The 25,817-nt window shown below is 43.7% G+C and overlaps 1 protein-coding gene across 3 annotated transcripts in view; it reads left to right on the forward strand.

Moving 5' to 3' along the window:
- Positions 1-25,817, forward strand: part of LOC125462495 (sodium/mannose cotransporter SLC5A10) — a 123,275-nt gene that overhangs the window by 5,378 nt on the left and 92,080 nt on the right. The window contains exons 2-6 of one of the 3 annotated variants that reach the window (XM_048552579.2): positions 7,580-7,651; positions 10,208-10,312; positions 17,620-17,679; positions 17,788-17,892; positions 23,772-23,877. In XM_048552579.2, the coding sequence (XP_048408536.1) occupies positions 7,580-7,651; positions 10,208-10,312; positions 17,620-17,679; positions 17,788-17,892; positions 23,772-23,877 (448 nt within the window). The remainder of the gene's footprint in view (positions 1-7,579; positions 7,652-10,207; positions 10,313-17,619; positions 17,680-17,787; positions 17,893-23,771; positions 23,878-25,817) is intronic. The other 2 variants (XM_048552581.2, XM_059654090.1) reach the window with 2 other exon arrangements.

The following is a 25,817-nucleotide window of genomic DNA, read 5'->3' on the forward strand; positions in this document are numbered from 1 at the left end:
TAATTTACAGATAATCAGGTTTTGTACCTTTAAAAGACTTACATGCAATAAATTTAGGAGAGGGAAGATTGTACTACACAGTAAGCTGATTAAACTTAAATAATTTGTTTTTAGCTCCCATTCACACAAAAAATTGAACATATCTCAGGGATAAATAAAGGAAAATAACAAAACTGGCCAAATTGTTTAAATGGCTTTACAATGCATTATTTCAGAGGCATAAATGTGGATTCATTGGCTGCTTTTTTTCAAAATGTTGCTCAGGATCACCACCTCAGTTCACCCAGGTAAAGTAGCAATACTTCTAACTCAGCTTTCTGCTAAATGGGCTTCCAGTTGCAGGTGTAGCAGATTAGAAAGGGAGTTTTCAAATCTTCATGCTGTTTGAGCAAGAGCCCAGAATCATCTTTCAGAAAGCGGAGTTTTAATAAAAACAACTTTAAGCCTGATTCCACTCTGATAAACTGTTTGACTTTTTCCTGAGGCTTCAGTTACCATTCAACAACAGCCATCCGTTTGAACATAGGCTGTCTTCCAGACTTGCCAGATCAAATTCTCAGGGACTGACTTCATTAGTGGCCAACTTCTGCAACTTTTTTAAAGATAATTTCTTCCTGGGTTTGCTGTGTCTGTTAGACCCTTTTTAATCAAGTTCAGTCTGCAATTAGGTCTCCAAGCTCAGCCTCACAAACAAACAAAGATTGTTTGGAGGAACACAGCAGGACAAGGCAGCATCAGAGGAGTGGGAGAGTCAAGATTTCAGGCCTGAATCCTTCATCAGGACTGGGAAGGGGGAAGCAAGCTGGGAGATAAATGGTGGGGGGGGATATGTGGGATGGAAGTAGGTAAAATGGCAATAGGTGGATGCAGATAGGGGTGTTGGGGATTGGTCAGTGAGAAGGGTGGGGCGGATAGGTGGGGAATGATGGCCATGGAATTCACCAGTTTCAAAATCTCCCCACCCTGTGCCCAAACCGCCCCCCTCATCCCTGCTCCTTGACCTGACACTGATGTCGGGGGAGGTGATGGCCTAGTGGTATGATCACTGGGCTGTTAATCCAGAGACCCAGGTAATGTTCTGGGGATAATAAAATGTGTAGCTGGATGAACACAGCAGGCCCAGCAGCATCTCAGGAGCGCAAAAGCTGACGTTTCGGGCCTTGTCCCTTCATCAGAGAGGGGGATGGGGAGAGGGTGCTGGAATAAATAGGGAGAGAGGGGGAGGCGGACCAAAGATGGAGAGAAAAGAAGACAGGTGGAGAGGATAGTATGGGTGGGGAGGTAGGGAGGGGATAGGTCAGTCCAGGGAAGACAGACAGGTCAAGGAGGTGGGATGAGGTTAGTAGGTAGGAGATGGAGGTGCGGCTTGGGGTGGGAGGAAGGGATGGGTGAGAGGAAGAACAGTTTAGGGAGGCAGAGACAGGTTGGACTGGTTTTGGGATGCAGTGGGTGGAGGGGAAGAGCTGGGCTGGTTGTGTGGTGCAGTGGGGGGAGGGGACGAACTGGGCTGGTTTTGGGATGCGGTGGGGGAAGGGGAGATTTTGAAACTGGTGAAGTCCACATTGATACCATTGGGCTGCAGGGTTCCTAAGCAGAATATGAGTTGCTGTTCCTGCAACCTTCGGGTGGCATCATTGTGGCACTGCAGGAGGCCCATGATGGACATGTCGTCTGAGGAATTGGAGGGGGAGTGGAAATGGTTTGCGACTGAGAGGTGTCGCCCACAGCCGGCGCCGACAGAACAACGGCTGCCGCCGACAGAACCCCGCCCACGGCCGACGACCTCATCGCTCCGCCCACAACCTCCACAGCCAGCAATCCCAGAGAAGACAGCCACACTGAACCCTGCCGCATCTTCACCATCCCCCCAGACCTCTCTCTGACTGAGGATGAATGGTCAGTCCTAAGCAAGGGGCTTACCTTTGTCCCCCTACAACCACACATCAATGAATACCAGTCACGGACGGACATAGAACAGTTTTTCCACCGCCTTCGCCTCCACGCCTACTTCTTCAACCGGAAACCTAACCCTCCCTCCACTGACCCCTTCTCCCGCTTCCAACACAAGTCCTCCTCCTCGACACCACCCCCAGGCCTCCTACCTTCCCTCAACCTCTTCATCTCCAACTGCAGTCGAGACATTAACTGCCTCAACCTCCCACCCACTCCAACCTCTCCCCCGCAGTACGGGCAGCCCTCTGCTCCCTCCGCTCCAACCCCAACCTCACCGTCAAACCCGCAGACAAGGGTGGCGCAGTGGTAGTATGGCGCACTGACCTCTACATCGCCGAGGCCAAACGCCAACTCTCCCTACCGCCCCCTCGATCATGACCCCACACCCGAGCACCAAACTATCATCTCCAACACCATTCATGACCTCATCACCTCAGGGGACCTCCCACCCACAGCCTCCAACTCATTGTTCCCCAAACCCGCACGGCCCGTTTCTATCTCCTTCCCAAAATCCACAAACCTGCCTGCCCTGGTCGTTTTGTGGCAACTAGCCACAAAATGACATGACCCACTATCACTCGTATCCTTACATACAGATAAGGAAGGACACCACTTTGATTGGGACAACACATCCATCCTAGGACAAGCCAAACAGAGACATGCACGAGAATTCCTAGAAGCATGGCATTCCAACCAGAACTCCATCAACAAACACATTGGCTTGGAGCCAATCTACCATCCCCTGAGAAAAAGAACAGGAAATGACATCACCAACCCAAGGAAACCTAACCAGATAAATAGAAAGCGGGACATAACACCAGCGCTTCGTCGGAGGCTCACTGATGATGTTACCTAGAATGGTGACGAAACGTCTGAAAACTAACCTTCCAGCTCAGCGAGCAAACTCACATCCAGAACCTCAACCTGAGCTACAAATCTTCTCAAAACCCGCCCTCAGAATTCCATCCAACAACTTACTCACCAGTTGTGCATTCACAACATTGATGTCAGGCTCACTGACCTATAGTTCTCTGGCTTTTCCTTACCACCATTCTAAATAATGGCACCACATTTAGCAACCCCCAGTCTTTTGGCACCTCACCTGTGGCTAGCAATGATACAAATATCTCAACAAGGGGAAACAGCAACCTGGCACATCCTCTCCCTGTACTTCTGACACTTCAAGACATTGCTATTTATTTTCCCAAGTTTTCCAACTTCCATATCCTTCTCCACAATAAACACTAATGCAAAATACTCATTTAATATCTCATCTACCTCCTGCGGTTCCACACACAGGTGACCTGGGTGATCTTTAAGGGGCCCTTTTCTCTCCCTAGTTACCCATTTGTCTTTAATGTATTTGTAGAATCCCTTTGGATTTTCTTTAACTTAATTTGCCAAAGTTATCTCATGTCTCCCTTCTGCCCTCCTGATTTCCCTCTTAAGTATCTCCGTTTGCCTTTATACTCTTCTTGGGATTCACCTGATCTCTCCTATCTCTACTTGACATTTGCCTCCTTCTTTCTCTTAATCAGAACATCAATTTCTCTAGTTGTCCAGCATTCCCTACACCTACTAGCCTTACCTTTCACTCTAAGAGGAACATATTGTCTCTGGGCTCTAGTTATCTCATTTTTGAAGGCTTCCCACTTTCCGACTGTCCCTTCAGCAAATGTCTGACCCCAACTAACTTTTGAAAGTTTTTGCCTCATACCATCAAAATTAGCCTCCACCAATTTAGAACTTTAACTTTTAGATCCGGTCTATCCTTTTCCGTCACTATTTTGAAACTAATAGAATTAAGATCACTGGCCACAAAGTGCTCCCACATTGACACCTCAGTCACCTGCCCTGCCTTTATTTCCCAAGAATAGGTCACGTTTTGTATCTTCTGCAGTAGGTGCCTCCACACGCTTAAGCAGAAAATGTTCTTGTACACACTCAACAAGTTCCTTTCTATCCAAGCCCTTGACACTATTGCAGTCCCAGTCTACTTTTGGAAAGTTAAAATCCTGTAACATTACCACCCTATGATTCTTACAGATAACTGAAATCTCCTTACAAACATGCTTCTCAAATTCCTGCTGACCACTGGGGAGTCTGTAGTATAATCTCAATAAGGTGATCATCCCTTTCGTTCTTCTCAGTTCCACCAAAAAAAAACTTCACTTCATGTACTCCCTGGAATATCCTCCCTAAGTACAGCCATAATGTTATGCCTAATCAAAAACGCCATGCTCCCCTTTCTATCCTTCCTATAGCATCTGTACTCTGAAACATTAAACTGCCAGTCCAGTCTAAATCTCTAGTATTCCCAGAATTTTTTTCCAGCTATGCCTGCCTCTTTGTAGGTTACGAGGAACAGTTCCTCTTCCGCACCGACACAGGCCCCAAACCCCACCTCTTCCTCCATTACATTGATGACTGTATCGGCGCCACCTCTTGCTCCCCAGAGGAGCTCGAACAGTTCATCCACTTCACCAACACCTTCCACCCTAACCTTCAGTTCACCTGGGCCATCTCCAGCACATCCCTCACCTTCCTGGATCTCTCAGTATCCATCTCAGGCAACCAGCTTGTAACTGATGTCCATTTCGAGCCCACCGACTCCCACAGCTACCTAGAATACATCTCCTCCCACCCACCCTCCTGCAAAAATTCCATCCCCTATTCCCAATTCCTCCGCCTCCGCCGCATCTGCTCCCTCGATGAGGCATTCCACTCCCGCACATCCCAGATGTCTAAGTTCTTCAAGGACCGCAACTTTCCCCCTCCAGTGGTCGAGAACGCCCTTGACCGCGTCTCCCGCATTTCCCGCAACACATCCCTCACACCCCGCCCCCGCCACAACCGCCCAAAGAGAATCCCCCTCATTCTCTCACACCATCCCACCAACCTCCGGATACAACGCATCATCCTCCGACACTTCCGCCATCTACAATCCGACCCCACCACCCAAGACATTTTTCCATCCCCTCCCCTGTCTGCTTTCTGGAGGGACCACTCTCTCCGTGACTCCCTTGTTCGCTCCACACTGCCCTCCAACCCCACCACACCCGGCACCTTCCCCTGCAACCGCAGGAAACGCTACACTTGCCCCCACACCTCCCCCCTCACCCCTATCCCAGGCCCCAAGATGACATTCCACATTAAGCAGAGGTTCACCTGAACATCTGTCAATGTGGTGTACTGCATCCACTGTACCCGGTGTGGCTTCCTCTACATTGGGGAAACCAAGCGGAGGCTTGGGGACCGCTTTGCAGAACACCTCCGCTCGGTTCGCAATAAACAACTGCACCTCCCAGTCGCAAACCATTTCAACTCCCCCTCCCATTCTTTAGATGACATGTCCATCATGGGCCCCCTGCACTGCCACAATGAGGCCACCCGAAGGTTGCAGGAACAGCAACTCATATTCCGCTTGGGAACCCTGCAGCCCAATGGTATCAATGTGGACTTCACCAGCTTCAAAATCTCCCCTTCCCCTACTGCATCCCAAAACCAGCCCAGCTCGTCCCCTCCCCCCACTGCACCACACAACCAGCCCAGCTCTTCCCCTCCACCCACTGCATCCCAAAACCAGTCCAACCTGTCTCTGCCTCCCTAAACTGTTCTTCCTCTCACCCATCCCTTCCTCCCACCCCAAGCCCCACCTCCATCTCCTACCTACTAACCTCATCCCACCTCCTTGACCTGTCCGTCTTCCCTGGACTGACCTATCCCCTCCCTACCTCCCCACCTATACTCTCCTCTCCACCTATCTTCTTTTCTCTCCATCTTTGGTCCACCTCCCCCTCTCTCCCTATTTATTCCAGAACCCTCACCCCATCCCCTTCTCTGATGAAGGGTCTAGGCCCGAAATGTCAGCTTTTGTGCTCCTGAGATGCTGCTGGGCCTGCTGTGTTCATCCAGCCTCACATTTTATTATCTTATTCTATGCTGCCTGCTATTTACAAAGCCAGGAATCCATATCTCTTACAAACTTTCTCAACCTGCTGAGACCCTGATTTGTATACGTATACCCAGAGGTCCTTTTGTTCCAGCACCCCTTTCAGTTTCCTTTCCCACCAGGTCTATTGAGGAGGTCAGAACTGGTGAGGGAACATTCTTCCATTTCCTCTTCATTCGGTGCCTTTGCTTTGTGGACTACTCAGAGCAAGAAAAGGAAGTCTTGTATTTTTACAGTATTTTTATGACTTCAGAATATCGCAAGTCATTCCAGAGTTGATCAAGTACTTTATGAAGTGTAGTTACCATTGTAGGAAACTCAGCTCCCAATTTTTGTGCAGCAATGTGATAATGATGAGAAAATCTGTCTCTGTGATATTGGTTGAAGCTCAGATTCTGAAGATTAATTCGCTGCTTACCATTAAGATTGGACCTTATTATGGGGAGGAGTGGTAAGGCCTTGATTTAATGCCCCATTTGAATCGCTTATGCTCCCTCAGTAAATAAAGGGCACATTTGTACTGGTTACAGTTCTTTGGTAAATTATTTAACAAACTATCCCTCCCTAATTGACTTTTACATACAGTTTCAATTTTTTTTCATCCTGCGTCCTATCTGGATATTCATGAAATGAATATAAATTGTTGTGTTTTGAGGGATTTAAACACATTCTGCATACTTTGTTGCAACAATGACCTCCAGCTCTCGAATCCTCTGAGACATTTTGCATTCCTCCAATTCTGACTGATCATGCATCCCTGATTTTTAATGCTGTAGCATTACCTTCAGTTGTCAAGACCCTATGTTCTCAAACACCCTCCCTAACTCATTCAATTTCTCAACACCTTTCTCATCCTTTCAGATGCTCTTTAAAGCCTACCAGTTACACTAAACCTTTGGTCACAAATCTTAATGTCTCCTTATGTGGATCAGCATTAATTTTTCTTCTGTTACGGTGCACCTTGTAACAATGTCAGGAACTGTACAAATAGGAACAAAAATAGAAATTGCTGGGAAAGCTCAGGAGGCCTGGCAGCATCTGTGGACAGAGCAAGAACTGCAGATGCTGGAGTCAAAGTCAACACACTGTGGAGCTGGAGGAACACAGCAGGTCAGGCAGCTTCAGAGGAACAGGAAAGTCCACATTTCGGGTTTACATGTTTCAAGTCAAGTGCCCCATCCTCAGAAATAAGAGTATTTGCTGAAAGGAGGAGGCAAGGATTAATAATCCGATAAGACCAGGGTAATGCTGAAGGAACATGGGCTCATACCCCACCATGGCAGTGAACACACTTGAGGTCCAACGAATGAAACTGGAACTGAAATCTGGATTCCCTGATGGTGACCATAAAACTATCAACAATTTTCATAAGATCCCATCTGCTACACTAATTTCCTTCAGGGAGGGAAATCTGTTGCCCTTACCCAGTCTGACCTATATGGGATTCCAAACTTACCGTAATATGGCTGACTTTTAACTGCCCTTTGAAATGACCTCCCAAGCCTTTTTGTTCAAGGATGGTAGGGGATGGGCAAGAAATGCTGGCTCAAGTCTCATGAAAAAATAAATAAAATGAGAATCCAGCATTTTCTTGGGCATGGTATGGTTTGTCACAACAGTTGCAAAATGTTGTTTGTCTTCCTGCTTAATACCACTTATTTTCCTTCGTTATAGTCCACATGCAGAGTAAGCAGGAACACACTCAGTGGATACTTTCTTGCAGGCAGGAATATGGCGTGGTGGCCTGTAAGTACTGACACCTCCATTTTCTCTTAAAATGTGAAGACAGAGAATGAAAATACAGATGATTTAACAAGCTCAGAGATAATGGGAACTGCAAATGCTGGAGAATCCAAAATAACAAAGTGTGGGGCTGGATGAACACAGCAGGCCAAGCAGCATCTCAGGAACACAAAAGCTGACGTTTCGGGCCTAGACCCTTCATCTAGGGCCGAAACGTCAGTTTTTGTGCTCCTGAGATGCTGCTTGGCCTCCTGTGTTCATCCAGCCCCACACTTTGTTATCGTTAATTTAACAAGCTGCTCATTTAAAGGATTATGTGAAACCCTGGTAACTCTGACAGTAGAGCATTAGCATCATTAGCTAAAGAACATCAACTTAACATTCTCTTGGCTTTTAACACTTGGTGGTTTGCTAATTAGTTGTGTCAATTGATTATGTATATGTGCACACTCTAGTTAAGATTAAGTCCTACTGATATGAACTGCGGAAAGAATACCACACATATTAATGAGAACCAATAAGGGCTGGTGCAGTGGTAGTGCCAGAATGTGCACTTCAGGTCTCACCTGTCTTGGAAGTGGGTCATTACATATATGAACAGGGTGATAATTTTTTTTTAATATAAGAGTTAGAAGGCTCTTATGGTGCAGTTGTAGTGTTTTAAAATCTGGACCAGATGTTCTGGGTTGATATTCTGCATCAGGATGTGATGGCTGTGGAGATGGGTCATAGTATGTCCAAAAAGATTAATTCAAAGATTTTTTAAGACCCAGTTGGGATGAGCTGCTCCACGACATGGAAAAGTAGTCCAACTTACATAATGTGAGGACTGTGAATAAATGCACCTTGAAGACAGGCCAACTCCTGAGTTTTCCTTTGACAGATGCATGTTTATTGGAGTAACACATCTTGTGATGAAGATTGAATTGCACAACGTAAACTTAAGATCCACACAACTAACCGGCTATAATTATTAACAGGGGACATAGTTTGAGAGGTGACTGAAACTATATACTCAGCCCTTTTGTCTAACTGACCTAAATAGGAGCCGACTCCACCCAATTAACTTTCATAATTCATTATTTCTACGAGTCTAAAGTCTGTTTTTGAGTCAAACATTTGCAGAATGCTCTTTGCGGCAGAGGACTGGAAAATTGCAGATGTTATATCCTTGTTTAAGCAAGGGTGCAAGGATAAACTGAGTAACTGCAGACTAATCATTTAAACCTTGTTGAAAGGAAAGCTTTTGAAAACTATAGTTTGGGGCTTAGTTAACCATCATTTAGATAAATTATGATGTAATTAGAAACAGTCAGCTTGGATTTATTAAGGGCAAATTGTGTTCAATTAACTTGCCTGAGTTTTTTGTTGAGCTAAGCATTGATGTGGATAATGCAACTGATGTGGGGTACAAGGCCTTAAAAAGTTGTTGGGTGCAGTGTAACAAGATTGCCAGCAAAGTTAGAGTGGAGAGTATAAAAAGGGACAATAGCAGATTGGATACAAAATCGATTAAGGGTTGGCTCAGTGGTAAGCCACACAGCACCAGGGTCCTAGGTTTGAATCCACCCTCAGACAGCTGACTTTGTGGAGTTTGCACATTCTCCCTGTGACTGCGCGGGTTTCCTCCCACAGTCCAAAGATGTGCAGGTTAGGTGAATTGGCCATGCTAATTTGCTCATAGTGTCCAGGGATATGCAGGCTAGCTGGATTAGCCAAGGGAATTGCAAGGCTACAGAGATAGGGGGATGGGTCTGATTGGATACCCATTGGAGGGTCACAATGGACTGAATGGCCTGCTTTCAGGCTGAAAGGATTCTATGAAGTGACAGTACACGGAGATCAATGGGAGAAGTTTGTTTTTCAAACTGGCAGACGATAAGTATATTTGCCATAGTCACAGAGTAGGGCTCCTAGAGGAGAACGATAGGATTCCTGCTTGACTGTATGGGGTCTTGAACCTTCAACTGTCTGCTTCAGGGATGAGAGTGTTACACATTGAGACATTACATCAGTGCATAATGTCATGCAAATGACAGTGATCCCATCGCATGTCTGCCCCTCAATTTCAACTATAAGAACACTCTAGTTCTCTGGTATTTTCCTGTGGACATTCATCCAATAAGATGATTAAGACCACCTCTTTTGGTGATGGTTATGTCGCACAAGGAGTCTGTGGGAAGAATGAAAGTAAGGTTCAACAGTGCGCAACATTCATTGTGAGCAAATAACAAATTCTTGAGAAGCATCAACTTTACATGCAGCAGGGACTTTCCTATGTTAAAGTTGGTGCAAGTATGTTCCAAGTTGGTATAAACTACATTAGTTTGTAATTTTAATATGGATCATCCTTTAACTGTCAACATAATTTTTATTTTGCTATAAATACTCTTGGCCGGTTATCTTTCTATTTTAATGATCTTTTTAATGCAATGAAACTTGGGAACTGATTCTCATCAGTCTAAGTGCAAAACATGGCTTTGACTTTAGGGGGCATTCACTAACCATTTTACAAAAGGCCAAAATAGACTTTATCTTTTTCCTCTCAACTTCTTATAGATTGGGGCATCGCTATTTGCCAGCAGTGAAGGTTCCGGACTGTTCATTGGCCTGGCTGGCACTGGCGCAGCTGGAGGAATTGCTGTTGCTGGATTTGAGTGGAATGTAAGATTAATGTTGAACTTGCAAAATGTACGCTAGGCATCACTATGAGTGAACGGTGTGGGAAAATATGTTTCGAAATGCAATTTTTCCAATATCTCTCACTAACATTTTCTGTTGTATAAATAATCATGTTTTAATTGTTCAGCTCGCTAAACAGTTGGTGGGTGCCGAGCAATGAATACACTTTTATCCTCCTTACAAAGTGCATCATGATCATCAATGATCCTGAGTTGATTATGGCTTGGGTTAAATGCAGAGTAATCTTCCTACCTTTGCCCCCCCTCCTTCCCCCAGTCTCTGAAGAATGCTAATCATCACAGCAGCTGTTCTTGTAAACTCCGAATTAAGATCTTCACTTGTTATCTGGCTTGGGCTGTTGATTTGTGCCAACCAGGAACTGGTTGGATACTGGTTCAAATTATTGTGTTCTTTTTAGTTTATGGAAGAAGAAAGACAGGAGTCTTTTAAGAAGATAAGAAATCAGATTAGGAATAGATTAAAGCCTGTCCACTATCTACAAGGCTCAAGTCAGCAGTGTGATGGATACCTTCCTCTTACCTGGTGGGGTGCAGCTCCAACAACACTCAAGAAGCTTGATACTGTTCAAGACAAAGCAGCCCGCTTGATTGGTACCACATCTACAAGCATCCAGCCCTTCCACTATCACACTCAGTAGTAGCAGTGTGTACAATCTTCAAGATGTACTGCAGAAATTTGCCAAAAGTCCTCAGGGAGCACCTTCCAAAACCAAGACTACTTCCATATAAAAAGGACAAGGGCTGCAGATACATGGGAACACCGCCACATTCAAGTTCGCCTCCAAGTCCCTCACCATCCTGACTTGAAAATATCCCTATTCGTTCACTGTCACTAAGTGGGGTCAACATCCTGGAATTCCCTCCCTAATGGCATTGTGGGCCAACCCACATGGCAGGTGAGCTGCAGTGGTTCAAGAAGGCAGATCCCCATCACCTTCCCAAGGAACGGGCATTAAACGCTTGGCCCAACCAGCAACACCACATCCCACAAATGAATTTTGAAAAATCATATGGCACCTCAAGGCTACACAGCCATTTGTGATGAAGACTAGTGATCTACTATTATTTGAAAATTTGCATTCTGAAGTGGACAATACCATGTATGGCTTTAAGTTGATTTATATTTCTGTATTGTGTGTGTTAAGAAGGCAAGGACATATTGTAGTTTCATTTTTAAGATCTGTGAGTGGTAGCTAAGTTTCCAAAGTTTTGTCCACATTCATCTAAATGACACTTTTAAAACCCTACGGGTGATTAGTCCAGCTCCTTAGTAATAAGAATAGAAGAGAAGAAAGATGAGGGAGTTGTATGGCAATAAAGTGTCCTATGACACAGGGAGACAGAGACAAAAACCAATTTTTTTTGAAAAAAACAGAACCATCCAGAAAGCCAAGGAGTGAGATGGCTTTCTCATGGTGGCCTGCAAGTTAAGCTTAGAGAAAAAGTCCAGTATCAGCAACAGTGCAGTTCAGCAGTCCGCAGAGGTGTCATGGAAGAAATATTAGTAAGATAAACTCCGCTATTTCTGAAGGTCTTAATGAATCATTGTAGGAAATATGTAAGCTGTATTTAGCAGATTGTTTAAGCATCTCAGAAAGATACTTTGATTTTAAAAATTGCCAGGACTGCCAGAAAGGTACCACCTATGGTTGTACCAATTGTACCAATGTAAAGTAGAAACAAGGTGACACTTTGTGGAGGTACGAGCATCTGTAATGGCGCTGTTGTGGGTAAAAAGATTTTTTTTTTAAATGTGTTTTAAAACTGTCTCAATTAGTTCTTGTGCAGTGCAATAGTTTGTGTTTTTTTTTCTTATGTGTGGAATGACTTTAATTCTCTTTTGTTAAAAGAATATTGGCAGCCTCTTATGAATATTTTCAGTAAACTAACCACCACAATAACCAAACTGAAATAATGAAATTTAGGATCTATCAAGTCAGGTTTGACGTGTCAAAGTGTTACCATCAGCTGGGATCATAACATATTTAATACAATCATAAATGTGAGGTGATGCATTTTGGAAAGGCAAATCAGGGCAGGACTTATACACTTAATGGTAAGGTCAAAGGGAATGTTGCTGAACAAAGAGTTCAGGTTCAAGGTTCCTTGAAAGTGGAGTCAGAGGTAGATAGGATAGTGAACAAGGTGTTTAGTATGCTTGCGTTTATTGGTCACTGCATTGAGTATAGGAGTTGGAAGGTCATGTTGCAGCTGTACAGGACATTGGTTATGCTGCTGTTGGAGTATTGCATGCGATTCTGGTCTCCCTCCTGTAGGAAAGATGTTGTGAAATTAGAGAGGATTCAGAAAAGATTTATGAGGATGTTGTCAGGTTGGAGGGTTTCAGCCATAGGGAGAGGTTGAATCGGCTGGGGCTATTTTCCCTGGAGCATTGGAGGCTGAGAGGTGACCTTATAGAGGTTTATAAAATCATGAGGGGTATAGATAGGGTAAATAGGAAAGGTCTTTTCTGTGAAGTTGGTGAGTCCAAAACTAGACAGCATAGGTTTAAGGTGAGAGAGAAAAAATATTAAAGGGACCTGTGGGGCAACTTTTTCACGCAGAGGGTGGTGTGCCTGTATGGAATGAGCTGCCAGAGGAAGTGGTGGAAGCTGGTATGACAACAACATTTAAAAGGCATCTGGATGGGTTTGTGAATAGGAAGGGTTTAGAAGGATATAGACCCATAGCCAGCAAATGGGACTAGATTTATATAGGATATGCAAAGAGTTGGACCAAAGGGTCTATGTCTGTGCTGTATATCTCTATGACTCTGTAACTCTATAATTGCTTTTTGGTCTCAAATTCACTTTTCTGCCTGATCCCATTATCACTTGATTCCCTTTGAGTCCAAAAACCATTCAGTCTCAGCCTTGAATATATACTCAATGACTGAGCAAGTCCTCCGAGGAGAACGTGTGGAAAGCGGTAATTCTCTGTAATTTATTTTATTTCATTATGTATTTGGCCTGATGCCAACCCATGACCAGAAATGAGTGAATGAAGAGAATGCCACCAAAAAGTTACTTCGTTTATGTTAATGCTAGGTTATAACTCGGCCCAATCACAAAAATATGCTCAACTCGTTTGCTGATAATGAGCATGCAGAGATAGTAAGCAGTTTCTGCTTTTGTAGGTTATGATCCTTGAGCTATATGGAGTAGGTTTCCTCACCTGACTAGATGTAGTAAAATTGTACAAATGTTTAAAAGGATCATTTATGATTTTGCTGCATTTAAAACATGTTTATATTCATGTGTCAAGGCTTACAATTGTGCTAGCTTGATTACAATAGCTTGGAGATTATATTTTAGGGTCCGAACAATCCAGCATCAAATGATAAGAAGTGATCAAATTAATTTATCATGAAAATAAATGCTTTTTGCTGAGAGGCTAATTCTCCCTGACTGGGGAGTCTAGGCCTGGGGATCATTAGTCTCAGAATATGGAGTGGTTGTTTCAGACTGAGTTGAGGAGAAATTTCTTCACTTAGAGGACTATGAATCTTGTGAATTCTCTATCTCAAAGGGCCATTGATGTTCAGTTTTGAGTGTATTCAAGACTGGGATCGATTAAATTTTTGATACAAAAGATATGCAGATGGGATAGGTAAATAATCTGAAGCAGATTAGCTGAGAAGGGGTAGCCACTTAGCCCTGGGTTGTTAAGTGATGCTCAATGTCAACAGTATGGGTTTACTGCGCATAGTTTTTCGGAGCTGCCTTCCCTTTTTGATACCATGCAGCCATGACTAACAACCCTCAGACAATAAAATAGAGAGGGAGAGAGAGATTAGCCATGGTGGAACATCTTCCTAATGCTTATGGAAATTTGTAGCTACATTCTATACATTTGTCAGCAAACTCACATCAGCATTTTTAATCGATGATAAGCGATAATGGGAACTGCAGATGCTGGAGAATCTAAGATAACAAAGTGTGGAGCTGGATGAACACAGCAGGCCAAGCAGCATCTCAGGAGCACAAATGAAGTGTCTAGGCCCGAAACGTCAGCTTTTGTGCACCTGAGATGCTGCTTGGCCTGCTGTGTTCATCCAGCTCCGCACTTTGTTATCTAGCATTTTTAATCGAGATCTCTCTTGTTCCCAAGCTTCATTTGAAGTTGTTGTTCCAACTGCATTCAAATACTTTCCAGAACTCTCTAATCTCCCAGTGAACCTAAACATTACTTGCTTCCCTTCCTAAGAAAAAAGTTCCTCAAGTAGGATTTCTTAGAACGTAGGCTCAGCAACTTCACTGAAGATTACCATTGTGAGTGAATTGCTTGGTGCAAGTTGTCTCCATCTATTTGGCTGGTAAGTTGCACTAATTAGAATTGTAAATTTAGATATCAATCCTGATCAAAGTTTTCAGCAGTTGCAATAATTGTTTCTTAGAATCTGATGTTTCACACCCTAAGGTGGTATGACAACTCTGCTACTTCCCAGTGTTACACCCATACATCACTTGATAAATCATGAACCTTATTATTAAAAAAAAATCATTTTTGACGTATGACCATATCAACTTAACCAGCATGTAGGCATAGTTAAAGCCCCAGGTTGTTCTCAGAGTACATAATACATCTCCAAACAATGTACATGCTGTGTGACCAGAAATTTATTTCCAAATTTTCAGGGGAATTTTTTTTTAAAAAAAAAGGCATTTTTCCAAAGTTTTTTGTCTTCCCCTCAACAGGACAAATGCATAACCATCAAATTTCAAACTGTCACAGCAATGTATTTAATAGGAGAAAATGATGCTGATTGGTTTGCAAGTTGATGCTGATTGGATGAGGTATGACCATATTGAAAGCAGTAGGAGTACCGTCGACTTCCCAAGCTCCTGGGTATTAACATGCCTCTCCTTTCAACAAAATTCAAATTCGGACACTCAGACAAAAGCAAAGTGCTGCAGGTTCTAGAGATCTGAAACAAAAGAAAAGCAGAAAGTGCTGGAGAAGCTGTACCGGTGTGATAGCATCAGAGGAGAGAGAAACGGAGGAAATATTTAGAGTCCAAGAAGATATCAGTAACTAGGAGTTACACTTTCAAGATTGTCAGCAAGAGAGCTAGGAGCGAGATGAAAAGACACTTCTTTACTCAGAGAGTTGTTAGGATTTGGCATGTGCTGCCTGGGATAATGGTGGAGGAAGATTCCATACAAGGTTTCAAAAGAGAGCGAGATATATATTTGAAAGTGATGAAGTTAGAGTGCTATGAAGATAGTGCTCAGGAATAGGATCAACTAAGTAGCTCTTTAAGGAAACAGTACAGACACAAAGGGTTGAATGGCCTACTTCTGTGCTGTGAAATTCTATGACTCAAAAATTCATATAGAACTCAAAACATTAACTATGTTTTTCTCTCTCTGTCTAAAGATGCTGCCAGAACTGCTGAGTTTTTCTAGCACTTTCAGTTTTTATTTCAAATTTGGGCATTGGCTGATAGTAGAAATTGGGATCAGCCAATGACCATCGTCATTTTCCATTGCGTTTGAAAAGGAAAATTGGGGTGCAGAAGAAATCTACATTTATAAAGCACTTTTCACAGCAACTGCATGTCACAAAACATTTTACAAGCATTAGAATACTTTTCTCTCTTGAAGAGAAGTCTTTGTTGTAGAAAACATGGTAGCACTCATCCATCTCCCACAAAAAGCAATATGATAACAACTAGATTGATATCACATAATGAGACTAAGAGAGTAAAACATATTAGCCAGAACACATGCGAGAACACCCTAGCTATTCTCTGAAGTAATACTGCGCAATCTTTAATGCAGAATTCAATTCCCATATTTTACGTGTTTCAAACAATCTCACAATTTCTAACAATATTACAAATACCAGTGTGCAACTGACTCAAATTGTAATGAACTAAGCTCTTCTGTACTGCAATAGAAGCACAACTGACCTTTCAGATTGGTAGAAATTTAAAGTGCACATTCCTATATACCTGAAAAGGCAATATTTGTGGGGCCACAAAAGGAGGAAATGCAAGGGATTGGGTTTCTTTCAAACAGCTGGCTCAGACAAAATGGGCCAAACGGCCTCACTCTGTGCTGTATTATGCTATCACTCCCCAGCCTGGAGTTCCTGTTTCACCGCACTTGGACATTTTTGGCTTAGTAAGCATCACCACTGCAAAAAATGCCAAATTTAAAATGCAAGTTGTATACAAGTGCAAATCAAATTTTCATCAACTTCTGTGCTTGTGTTAGAGACATCATTCTCAAAGCAGGTGCTGCTTCCAAAGCCAGCCATGCCCCTCCAGTGAATTAATCACTATTGGGAGTTCCCACAATTAAGCTTGTCTATAGACCTTTGAGGAGACTTCAAAAGGTTTGGGCCATGTTTTTATTTTCATTTCAGAACTTACTGGAAAAATTGACGGCATTACATCTCACTTGTTGAGAAAATAATTTTGCACATCTTTTAAACACTCATTTTCAGTCAGTTTAGGTTGGCTTGACAGTGATGGGTTGACACTGCTCTATAATTATATTTCATGACAAATCTATTTTCAGCAGTATTATCCGAATTGCTGTTCTCAATCTTAAAAATGTAAAGAAAATTATTTACAAACTTTAGAACCGTTCCCAATTGCAATGCTTTATTTTGGTTCTGTTGTTACAGTATGTAAATTAGTTTACAGAAACTTCAAAGAACACAATTTGTGAAATGAGCACATCTTGTGAAATGAGCACAATTTGTGAAATGAGCACAGTTTGTGAAATGAGCACAATTTGTGAAATGAGCACAATTTCTGTAGTAGTTTGCAGTGGAGTACCTGATTTTACTCTAAATGGCAACACTACCCCACTACATCTTTACCAGAATAAGCAAGGCGAGAGAAACCTTCCCAGAGAGAGTAGTTAGGGTCAGGAGCGCACTGCCTGGAATTGTGGCGGAAGCAGGTTTGCTTGAGGCATTCAAGAAGGTATTAGATGGCTATTTAAATGGGGACAATAATGCAAGGGGCACAGGGGAAAGGCAGGAGATTGGTAATAAGTCACAATGCTCAGAGAGCCAGGGCAGGCAGAATGGTCCAAATGACCTCCTTTTGAACTATGACAATTGTAAATTCTGTGATTCTATAACCAAAACAGTAAATGCTGGAGATAGTTGGCAGGTTTTGTGGAAGCCGTGGAAAGAGAAAGTGAGTTAATCTTTCACCTGTATGACTTTTCATATAACTACATAACTATGATCTATTACTGAGTAGTAATCTATGTTGATTGGGGTCTAATTCTGTCATTATCTTAACAGGCCACCTATGTGCTTTTGATGCTGGCTTGGATATTTGTCCCTGTCTACATATCATCTGGAGTAAGTACATCTGATGTGTTTTGTAAGTAGCTTCATTCCAGAAGTTCAGCAAATGCCTAGCTTTGTTCATGCTATTATGCCTTTTCTTCCCCAAATTATTTATCACAGATAGTGACCATGCCTGAATACCTTCAAAAGAGATTTGGAGGGGAACGGATTCGAATGTATTTATCTGCACTTTCACTGCTGTTGTCTGTATTCACCAAGATATCTGTAAGTAAAGATTGTTTCCATTCCTGTGTTTCTGTTATTTAAAAATGGTCACAGAATCTTTCACATCTGCCTGAGATCACAGCTGGTGCCTCAGTCTAACACTGTATTCAAACGACGGCTCCTTTGATAGTGTGGCAATGATCAATGCTGCAAATTATAGACTTGACTGTCTCAGAGTTGGCAGCAGCATTTTTAAGGCACAGCAAGGTCTGTATCAGGTGTATAATCCAATTCATGACGAATCAGCTGTTTTTTTTAAACCATGACCGATTTTTCTTCCCACTGAAGTTCACGGAATAGTCAATCAATCCCATTTTGGAGACTCATTTCCCAGACTTGCTGCCACTTTCAAGTCACGTTAGGCCTGCGCAAATGCCATGCAATGACCACCTCTCACATAAAAAGAATCTAACCATCTCTCCTTGATATTCAATGTCATTGCCACCAGTGAAACCCCTGTTATTAATGTGAAAGGGTCACTATTTAGAAGCAACAAAACTGGACCAGCCATATAAATTTTATGATTGCAAAAGCTAGACAGAGATTGGGAATGATGCACCAGGTAACTCACACCCTGGCTGCCCAAGCCCCATCTAACCATCTATAAAGCACAAGTCAGGATTATGGTGGAATAGTTCCCACTTGCCTGGATGAGTGCAGCTCCAAGAACAGGATGGCAAATGAATATTTGCTGTTGAGCTCATCTTGTGAGTCACCAAATCTTTAAATCTGAAATGGGAAGCCCCTTATTTTGAAAGCTGTAATCCTAGGCTCCCTGGCAAGGGGAAACATCCTCACAGCTCATGAGAAATTCATTCCCAGCTCAATCTTCATCAAATACATGTTTCTTCTTAAGCACCACTGTTGTGTCCTTCTGTGTTGACCTAGAAAAAGCTGGAGAGCACATTCCTTTGGTTTTAATACATTTGGGTTTTGACTGACATGTCATTTCTTTCACCTGGCTGTTTTCACCTGTATTTTCATCCCTGAATTTGCCAGAATTACCACACCCTGTGGCAGGAGAATGCAATGGGGGTGGTAAGGGGAAAGGTGAGTAGACAGACACACCTTCTGCAAATTTTATTACGCTTAAATCACTTTCTGTTGATCTCGTTTTTCATGACACACCCAGACATATTACAGCTAGTCTTGAGTCAGAAATATGCTATCTGCATTAACCTTATGTTTCTACAGTGTTTGTTGTCAGTTAGAAGTAATTAATTTTAACACAAATATCTCTGGAGTTGTTGAAGATTGCTGTTAGATCTTTAACCAGGTGATATTAAACATTTGGAAAGAAGCTTTCCTTGCTTCCAATCTTACCGCTAAACACCAGTGCCTTCTGAACAGGACAGCCATGTATGTGAACACTGCCAGTGAGATTAGTGCTAGTGCCATTGTGTGTTCGGCAATAGAATACCGATTGAGAGTGGCTCAGGGTGGCTTGCCTTACAGTTTTCCCACAGTAATTGGCCTGAATGCAAAGGTGGCCAACAAAATGGCCATCTGTACATTCACAGACTGGCCAGGTATAGTAAGTCACAGGCAACTGACGTGCGCTGAGCCAGAATGCACACATGTGCTTTCCATCACACAAACATGCACAGGCACACAGGTAAATGGCAGTATTTCTAGTGCTGTGTTTAGTGAGGCCACTATAGAGGTTCACTTTAGTGAACTATATCCAGTTAGCAACAAAACACTGTCCCCTGGATGATAAGAAATAAGTAAGGCAACTTGGAAGCAGTCAAAACAAGCTGTAATAAAATGTAGTCACAGGTTGAATGGTTGCATTCTTGGGATTATAAATGCATTGACGCCATTGTTACTCCTGTCCCTATTACAGCCCGGAATTATCTCTTTCCTGGATGTCGGCTCAGATGTCAGTTCCAAACAGCACTAACTGGCAGTATGATTATATGCCTGATATTCTCTTTGTTCCCAGCAATTGCCATTCCATTACTTTGCAGTGATGTAGCACAGTGAATTTATAGAATACAGGGCAGGTTTGAGAGCATAATCTTAGATTAAAGGGTTGTCCATTTACAACAGATGAGGTAGTGAAGCTGTGAGATGCTCTCCACAGAGCACTGTCAAGGCTGTGTTGTTAAATGTGCTCACAGTTAATATTATTAATCTTAGGGGAATCAAGGATTATAGGATAAAGCAGGAAAGAGCATTATCATATCGTGATCTCATTAAATGGCAGAGCAGCCTAGAAGGTCCAAACAGCCTATCTTTATGATCTCATGTAGGAACCTTGGATACTTGGAAATTTGGCAGGTAGCACACTTCAGGAGGAATATTAACCCCACCACATCCCCCAACTCCATCCCCCTCCCCAGTGTGGAATCAGAATGTGCAGGAAGCAGGTATTTGGTCAATCGTGCCTGTGCTGGCTATTTTGAAAGAGTTATCCAAGTATTCCCACTCTGAAAATTGTCAAGTGTGCATTCTATTCTCTTTAGAAAGTATTGTATGAATCTGCTTCCAGCAGCCTTTCAGGCTTTACATTCTAGACCATGGCAATGCATTGTGTGTAGAAGCGGCTCTCCTAATCTTGACCCAGGCTCTCTTCTCACATTGAGCCCAATGAACATGAGTGACTGCGAGTGAGGTTAGCTGAGATTTAGTTCCAGCTTTCACTCTCTCGAAAATACACTGCATTTATTTTGTGAAACCAACTGTATAATTGACTACAATCTTTGCACCATAACATGTGGAGTTTGTTCCCGTTTGTCCTAAACTAAAAGAAAATACTTCCGGCTCATGGTGACTCTTCAAATGAAATTTGTCACATTAATAGATCTTTTGACTCCCAAAGCACCGATCTTCCTCTTTTTGTGAAGGGTTTTGCATGTCTAACACTTCTGATTAAACACTTTGTGATTCAGATCAGATGCCCAAGCATGTCATTTGCAACCTGTTGCGTCAGAAGTTCTAAATTCCATTCTGTTAATCGTGGGGCCTTCTGGCTAGTTTATTTCGAGACTGCCTTTAGTGCTGGAGAGTATAAAGGATTTCTTTCTCAAATGTCTGTCTCATTGATCAAGGCAAGTACGCCCAAGCCATATATACAAAATCAGCCATTATACCTGCGAAATCAGTACAAAGTGTTGGTTAACTGAGAGATCTGAAATGCTTTCTCTGTACAGATTTTCATGTTCAAAACAGCGTGAAAAAACAGTAGAGTAAAATGCAATGATAATAGTGACATTCAATCATAGGGTAATACCACAATAAAGGAGGGCATTCAACTCTTTTTGGCAAAGCAATCTAATTATTCCAATTCATCAATTCTTTCCCTGTGGCCTTGCATTCATTTTCACCTCAAAGTACTTAATATTCCCTTTTGAAAGTTAGCACGGCCTCTGCTTCCATCATTTCAAGCATTGTATTCCAGATCACAACAACTCTGTGTAAAAACAATCAAAACTTATAATGCTGTCACTTTTGCCAATCACCTTAAATCCTTGTCCATTAGTTACCAGAAACTGTCACTGATTACTAGTTACTATCCACTGGGAAATATTTCTTAGTATTCACCCCAGCATAATCATTCATGATTCTGATAGTTCTATCAAGTCTCCACATAACTTTCCCCACGTTAAGATGAATACTCCCCCACTGTAATGATTGTAATGAGGTGGACCTTATAGGATATGAGTTCCCTGATTGAGGCTGTTAACCTGGTCCTATCAGGGAGCCCTGGCTCATTGATAAGAACAGGAGCATCAGAGGTTATGTTCATTCTGAGAGCTGGCCGTCAGGGAACTGGATCAGTGTCAGAGGCTCCCACTTCCTACATACTAAAGGGGTGGCCGTGGACACCTGCATGGGCCCAAGCTATGTCTGCCTCTTCATAGGATATGTGGAACAGTCTCTCTTCTGCTGCACTGGCAGTATCCCCCACCTCTTTCTCTGTTACATCGATGACTATTGGCACTGCCTCGTGCTCCCACGGAGAGATTGAACAGTTCATCCCTTTACTAACACCTTCCACTCCAACCTCAAATTCACCTGGACCATCTCTGAAACTTCCCTCCCTGGACCTCTTTGTCTCTATCTCTGGTGACCGCTGTAAAACCAATATCTATTTCAGCCTACTGACTCCCACAGCCACCTGGACTACACCTCCTCTCACTCACCCTCCTGCAAGAATGCAATCCCCAACTCCCAATTCTTCCAACTCCACCAAGTCTGTTCCCAAGACGGGGCATTCCACTCCCAAACCTCCCAGGTGTCCTCCTATTTCAAGGATTGTAACTTGCCCCTCCAGTGATCGAAAATGTCCTCAAATGCATCTCTTGCGTTTCCAATGCTTCTGCCCTCTCATTACCTCTCCCAAACAAAAACAAAGACGGAATCCCCTTTGTCCTCACGTATCATCCCACCAACCTCTGCATCCAACATATCTTTCTCTGCTACCTGCAATCCGACCCCACAACCAAAGATATATTTCCCTCCCGCACCCCCCACGCACCCCCCCCCAACCTCGTCTTCCTTCCATAGGGTCTGCTCTTTCCACGACAGTCTCGTCCACTCCACACTCTCCATTTACCCCACCAGCCCTGGCACCTTTCCCTGCGACCACAGGAGGTGCTACCCCTGCCCCCCTCACCTCCATGCAAGGCACAAAACAAACCTTCCACATCAGACAGGAGTTCACCTACACAACCACCATTGTGATCTACTGCATCTACTGCTCCCGATGTGGCCTCCTCTACATCAATGAGACCAAGCAGAGACTCGGAGACCACGTGTACAGCATCTGCGCTCTGTCCACAACAAAGAACAATACCTTCCAGTCGCAAACCATTTTAACTCCCCCTCTCACTTCCTGGGTGACATGTCCATCCTGGGCCTCCTCCAGGGTCACAATGATGCCACCTGCAAACTGGAGGAGCAGCACCTCATATTCCGCCTCGGGACCCTACAGCCCAACGGCCTAAGCATGGAATTCACCAGGTTTAAAACCCCGTCCTCATCCCACGACCAACCCTCCCTCTCATCCCCACCTCCTTGAACTGACACAACCTGTTGTTCTTCTACCCCACCTATCCGCTCCTCCCACCTAACTGACCAATTCCTGCCACCCCCTAACTGCACTCACCTATCACCCTCCCACCTACCTTATCCAGCCCCACCCTTCCTCTCACTATTTATTTCTGAGCTCCCTTCCCCCCTCTCCCATTTCTTAAGAAGGGTCCCGACATGAAACGTCAACTTTCCTGCTCCTCTGATGCTGCCTGGTCTGCTGTGTTCCTCCAGCTCCACATTGTGTAATCTCTGACTGCAGCATCTGCAGCTCTTGCTATCTCTCAGTGTCAAAGACTCACTGTGTGTAAATAAAGGCTGACTTGATGACGGGATACCGACATCTGTGGAGCAGTTTCACCCAACTTTTCCATTTTCTCCTCATGACTGTAGTCCCTCATTTCTGGATGCGCAGTGTATCCTTTAATGTAGGAAACCTACCCAAGACATTTTACAGCGGCACAATCAAAAATAACAGATGCCGAGCCAAAATGGGAATGTTGTGATAGCTGGCAAAAAACTGGTCAAAGTGGATTGCAGAGAAGGCGGAGAGATGGGGCCACTGGCTCTGTAGCTGAAAACACACACACACCAATGGTGATGTAACAGTTTCACAAAGCCCAGAGTGAGACAAATCTGGAATCTACAGGCGATGTGGCACTGGGGGAGGTGACAAAGATCAGGACCATTCCATATCTTCCTTTAACCTTTCTAACCTGCCTTTAAGGTTACTTTCATTGCCAACTGTTTCCCCTTCAGGCCATATGCGCAATAACTTGTGTTTCAATTGCAGTGGGTTGTGCAGAGAACAAAACAATAATTTATCATTTTTACCTCACCAGACAGATTTGTATTCAGGAGCCTTGTTTGTGCAAGTGTGCCTTGGATGGAATCTCTACTTGTCGACAATTCTGATGCTGGTCGTCACTGCTCTCTATACCATAGCAGGTAACAAGGCACTCGACTCTTAAAGTAAATCTGCTAGAAATGCAAAGTGCACTTGCAGGGAAGTTGCTGGAGATCACAGTAATGTCGTGGATCACAGAGTGTACCCAAGCAGTTCTCTTCAGTTTTGGTTAAATGTAGTTAAAAGAAAGGTTCAACAACAGCAACTTGCTTAAATATGAACAGAGATAATGGGAACTGCAGATGCTGGAGAATCCAAGATGACAAAATGTGGAGCTGCATGAACACAGCAGATCAAGCAGCATCTCAGGAGCACAAAAGCTGATGTTGTGGGCCTAGGCCTTTTATCAGAAAAGGGGGATGGTGAGAGGGGGAGGCGGACTGAAGATAGATAGAGGAGAAGATAGGTGCAGAGGTGAGTATGGGCAGGGAGGTAGGGAGGGGATAGTCAGTCCGGGGAGCACGGACAGGTCAAGGGGGCAGGAAGAGGTTAGCAGGTAGGAAATGGAGCTGCGGCTTGAGGTGGGAGGAGGGGATAGGTGAGAGGAAGAACAGGTTAGGCAGGTGGGGACGAGCTGGGCTGGTTTTGGGATGCAGTGGGGGGAGGGGAGATATTGAACATAGAACATAGAACATAGAACAGTACAGCGCAGAACAGGCCCTTCAGCCCACGATGTTGTGCCGACCATTGATCCTCATGTATGCACCCTCAAATTTCTGTGACCATATGCGTGTCCAGCAGTCTCTTAAATGTCCCCAATGACCTTGCTTCCACAACTGCTGCTGGCAACGCATTCCATGCTCTCACAACTCTCTGTGTAAAGAACCCGCCTCTGACTTCCCCTCTATACTTTCCTCCAACCAGCTTAAAACTATGACCCCTCATGTTAGCCTTTCCTGCCCTGGGAAATAGTCTCTGGCTATCAACTCTATCTATGCCTCTCATTATCTTGTATACCTCAATTAGGTCCCCTCTCCTCCTCCTTTTCTCCAATGAAAAAAGTCCGAGCTCAGTCAACCTCTCTTCATAAGATAAGCCCTCCAGTCCAGGCAGCATCCTGGTAAACCTGCTCTGAACCCTCTCCAAAGCATCCACATCTTTCCTATAATAGGGCGGCCAGAACTGGATGCAGTATTCCAAGTGCGGTCTACCCAAAGTTTTATAGAGCTGCAACAAGATCTCACAACTCTTAAACTCAATCCCCCTGTTAATGAAAGCCAAAACACCATATGCTTTCTTAACAACCCTGTCCACTTGGGTGGCCATTTTAAGGGATTTATGTATCTGCACACCAAGATCCCTCTGTTCCTCCACACAGCCAAGAATCCTATCCTTAATCCTGTACTCAGCTTTCAAATTCGACCTTCCAAAATGCAACACCTCACATTTATCCAGGTTGAACTCCATCTGCCACCTCTCAGCCCATCTCTGCATCCTATCAAAGTTCCGCTGCAGCCTACAACAGCCCTCTATACTGTCAACGACACCGCCAACCTTTGTGTCGTCTGCAAACGTGCTGACCCATCCTTCAATCCCCTCATCCAAGTCATTAATAAAAATTACAAACAGTAGCGGCCCAAGGACAGTGCCCTGTGGAACACCACTCACCACTGACTTCCAGGCAGAATATTTTCCTTCTACTACCACTCGCTGTCTTCTGTTGGCCAGCCAATTCTGTATCCAGACAGCTAAGTTCCCCTGTATCCCATTCCTCCTGACCTTCTGAATGAGCCTACCATGGGGAACCTTATCAAATGCCTTGCTGAAGTCCATGTACACCACATCCACAGCTCGACCCTCATCAACTTTTCTAGTCACATCCTCAAAGAACTCGATAAGGTTAGTGAGGCATGACCTGCCCCTCTCAAAGCCGTGTTGACTGCATTTAATCAAGCCATGCTCTTCTAGATGGTCATAAATCCTATCCCTCAGAATCCTTTCTAACACCTTGCAGACGACAGACGTGAGACTTACTGGTCTG

This window comes from Stegostoma tigrinum, chromosome 23 (assembly GCF_030684315.1).
Source record: "Stegostoma tigrinum isolate sSteTig4 chromosome 23, sSteTig4.hap1, whole genome shotgun sequence".
Taxonomy (NCBI): domain Eukaryota; kingdom Metazoa; phylum Chordata; class Chondrichthyes; order Orectolobiformes; family Stegostomatidae; genus Stegostoma; species Stegostoma tigrinum.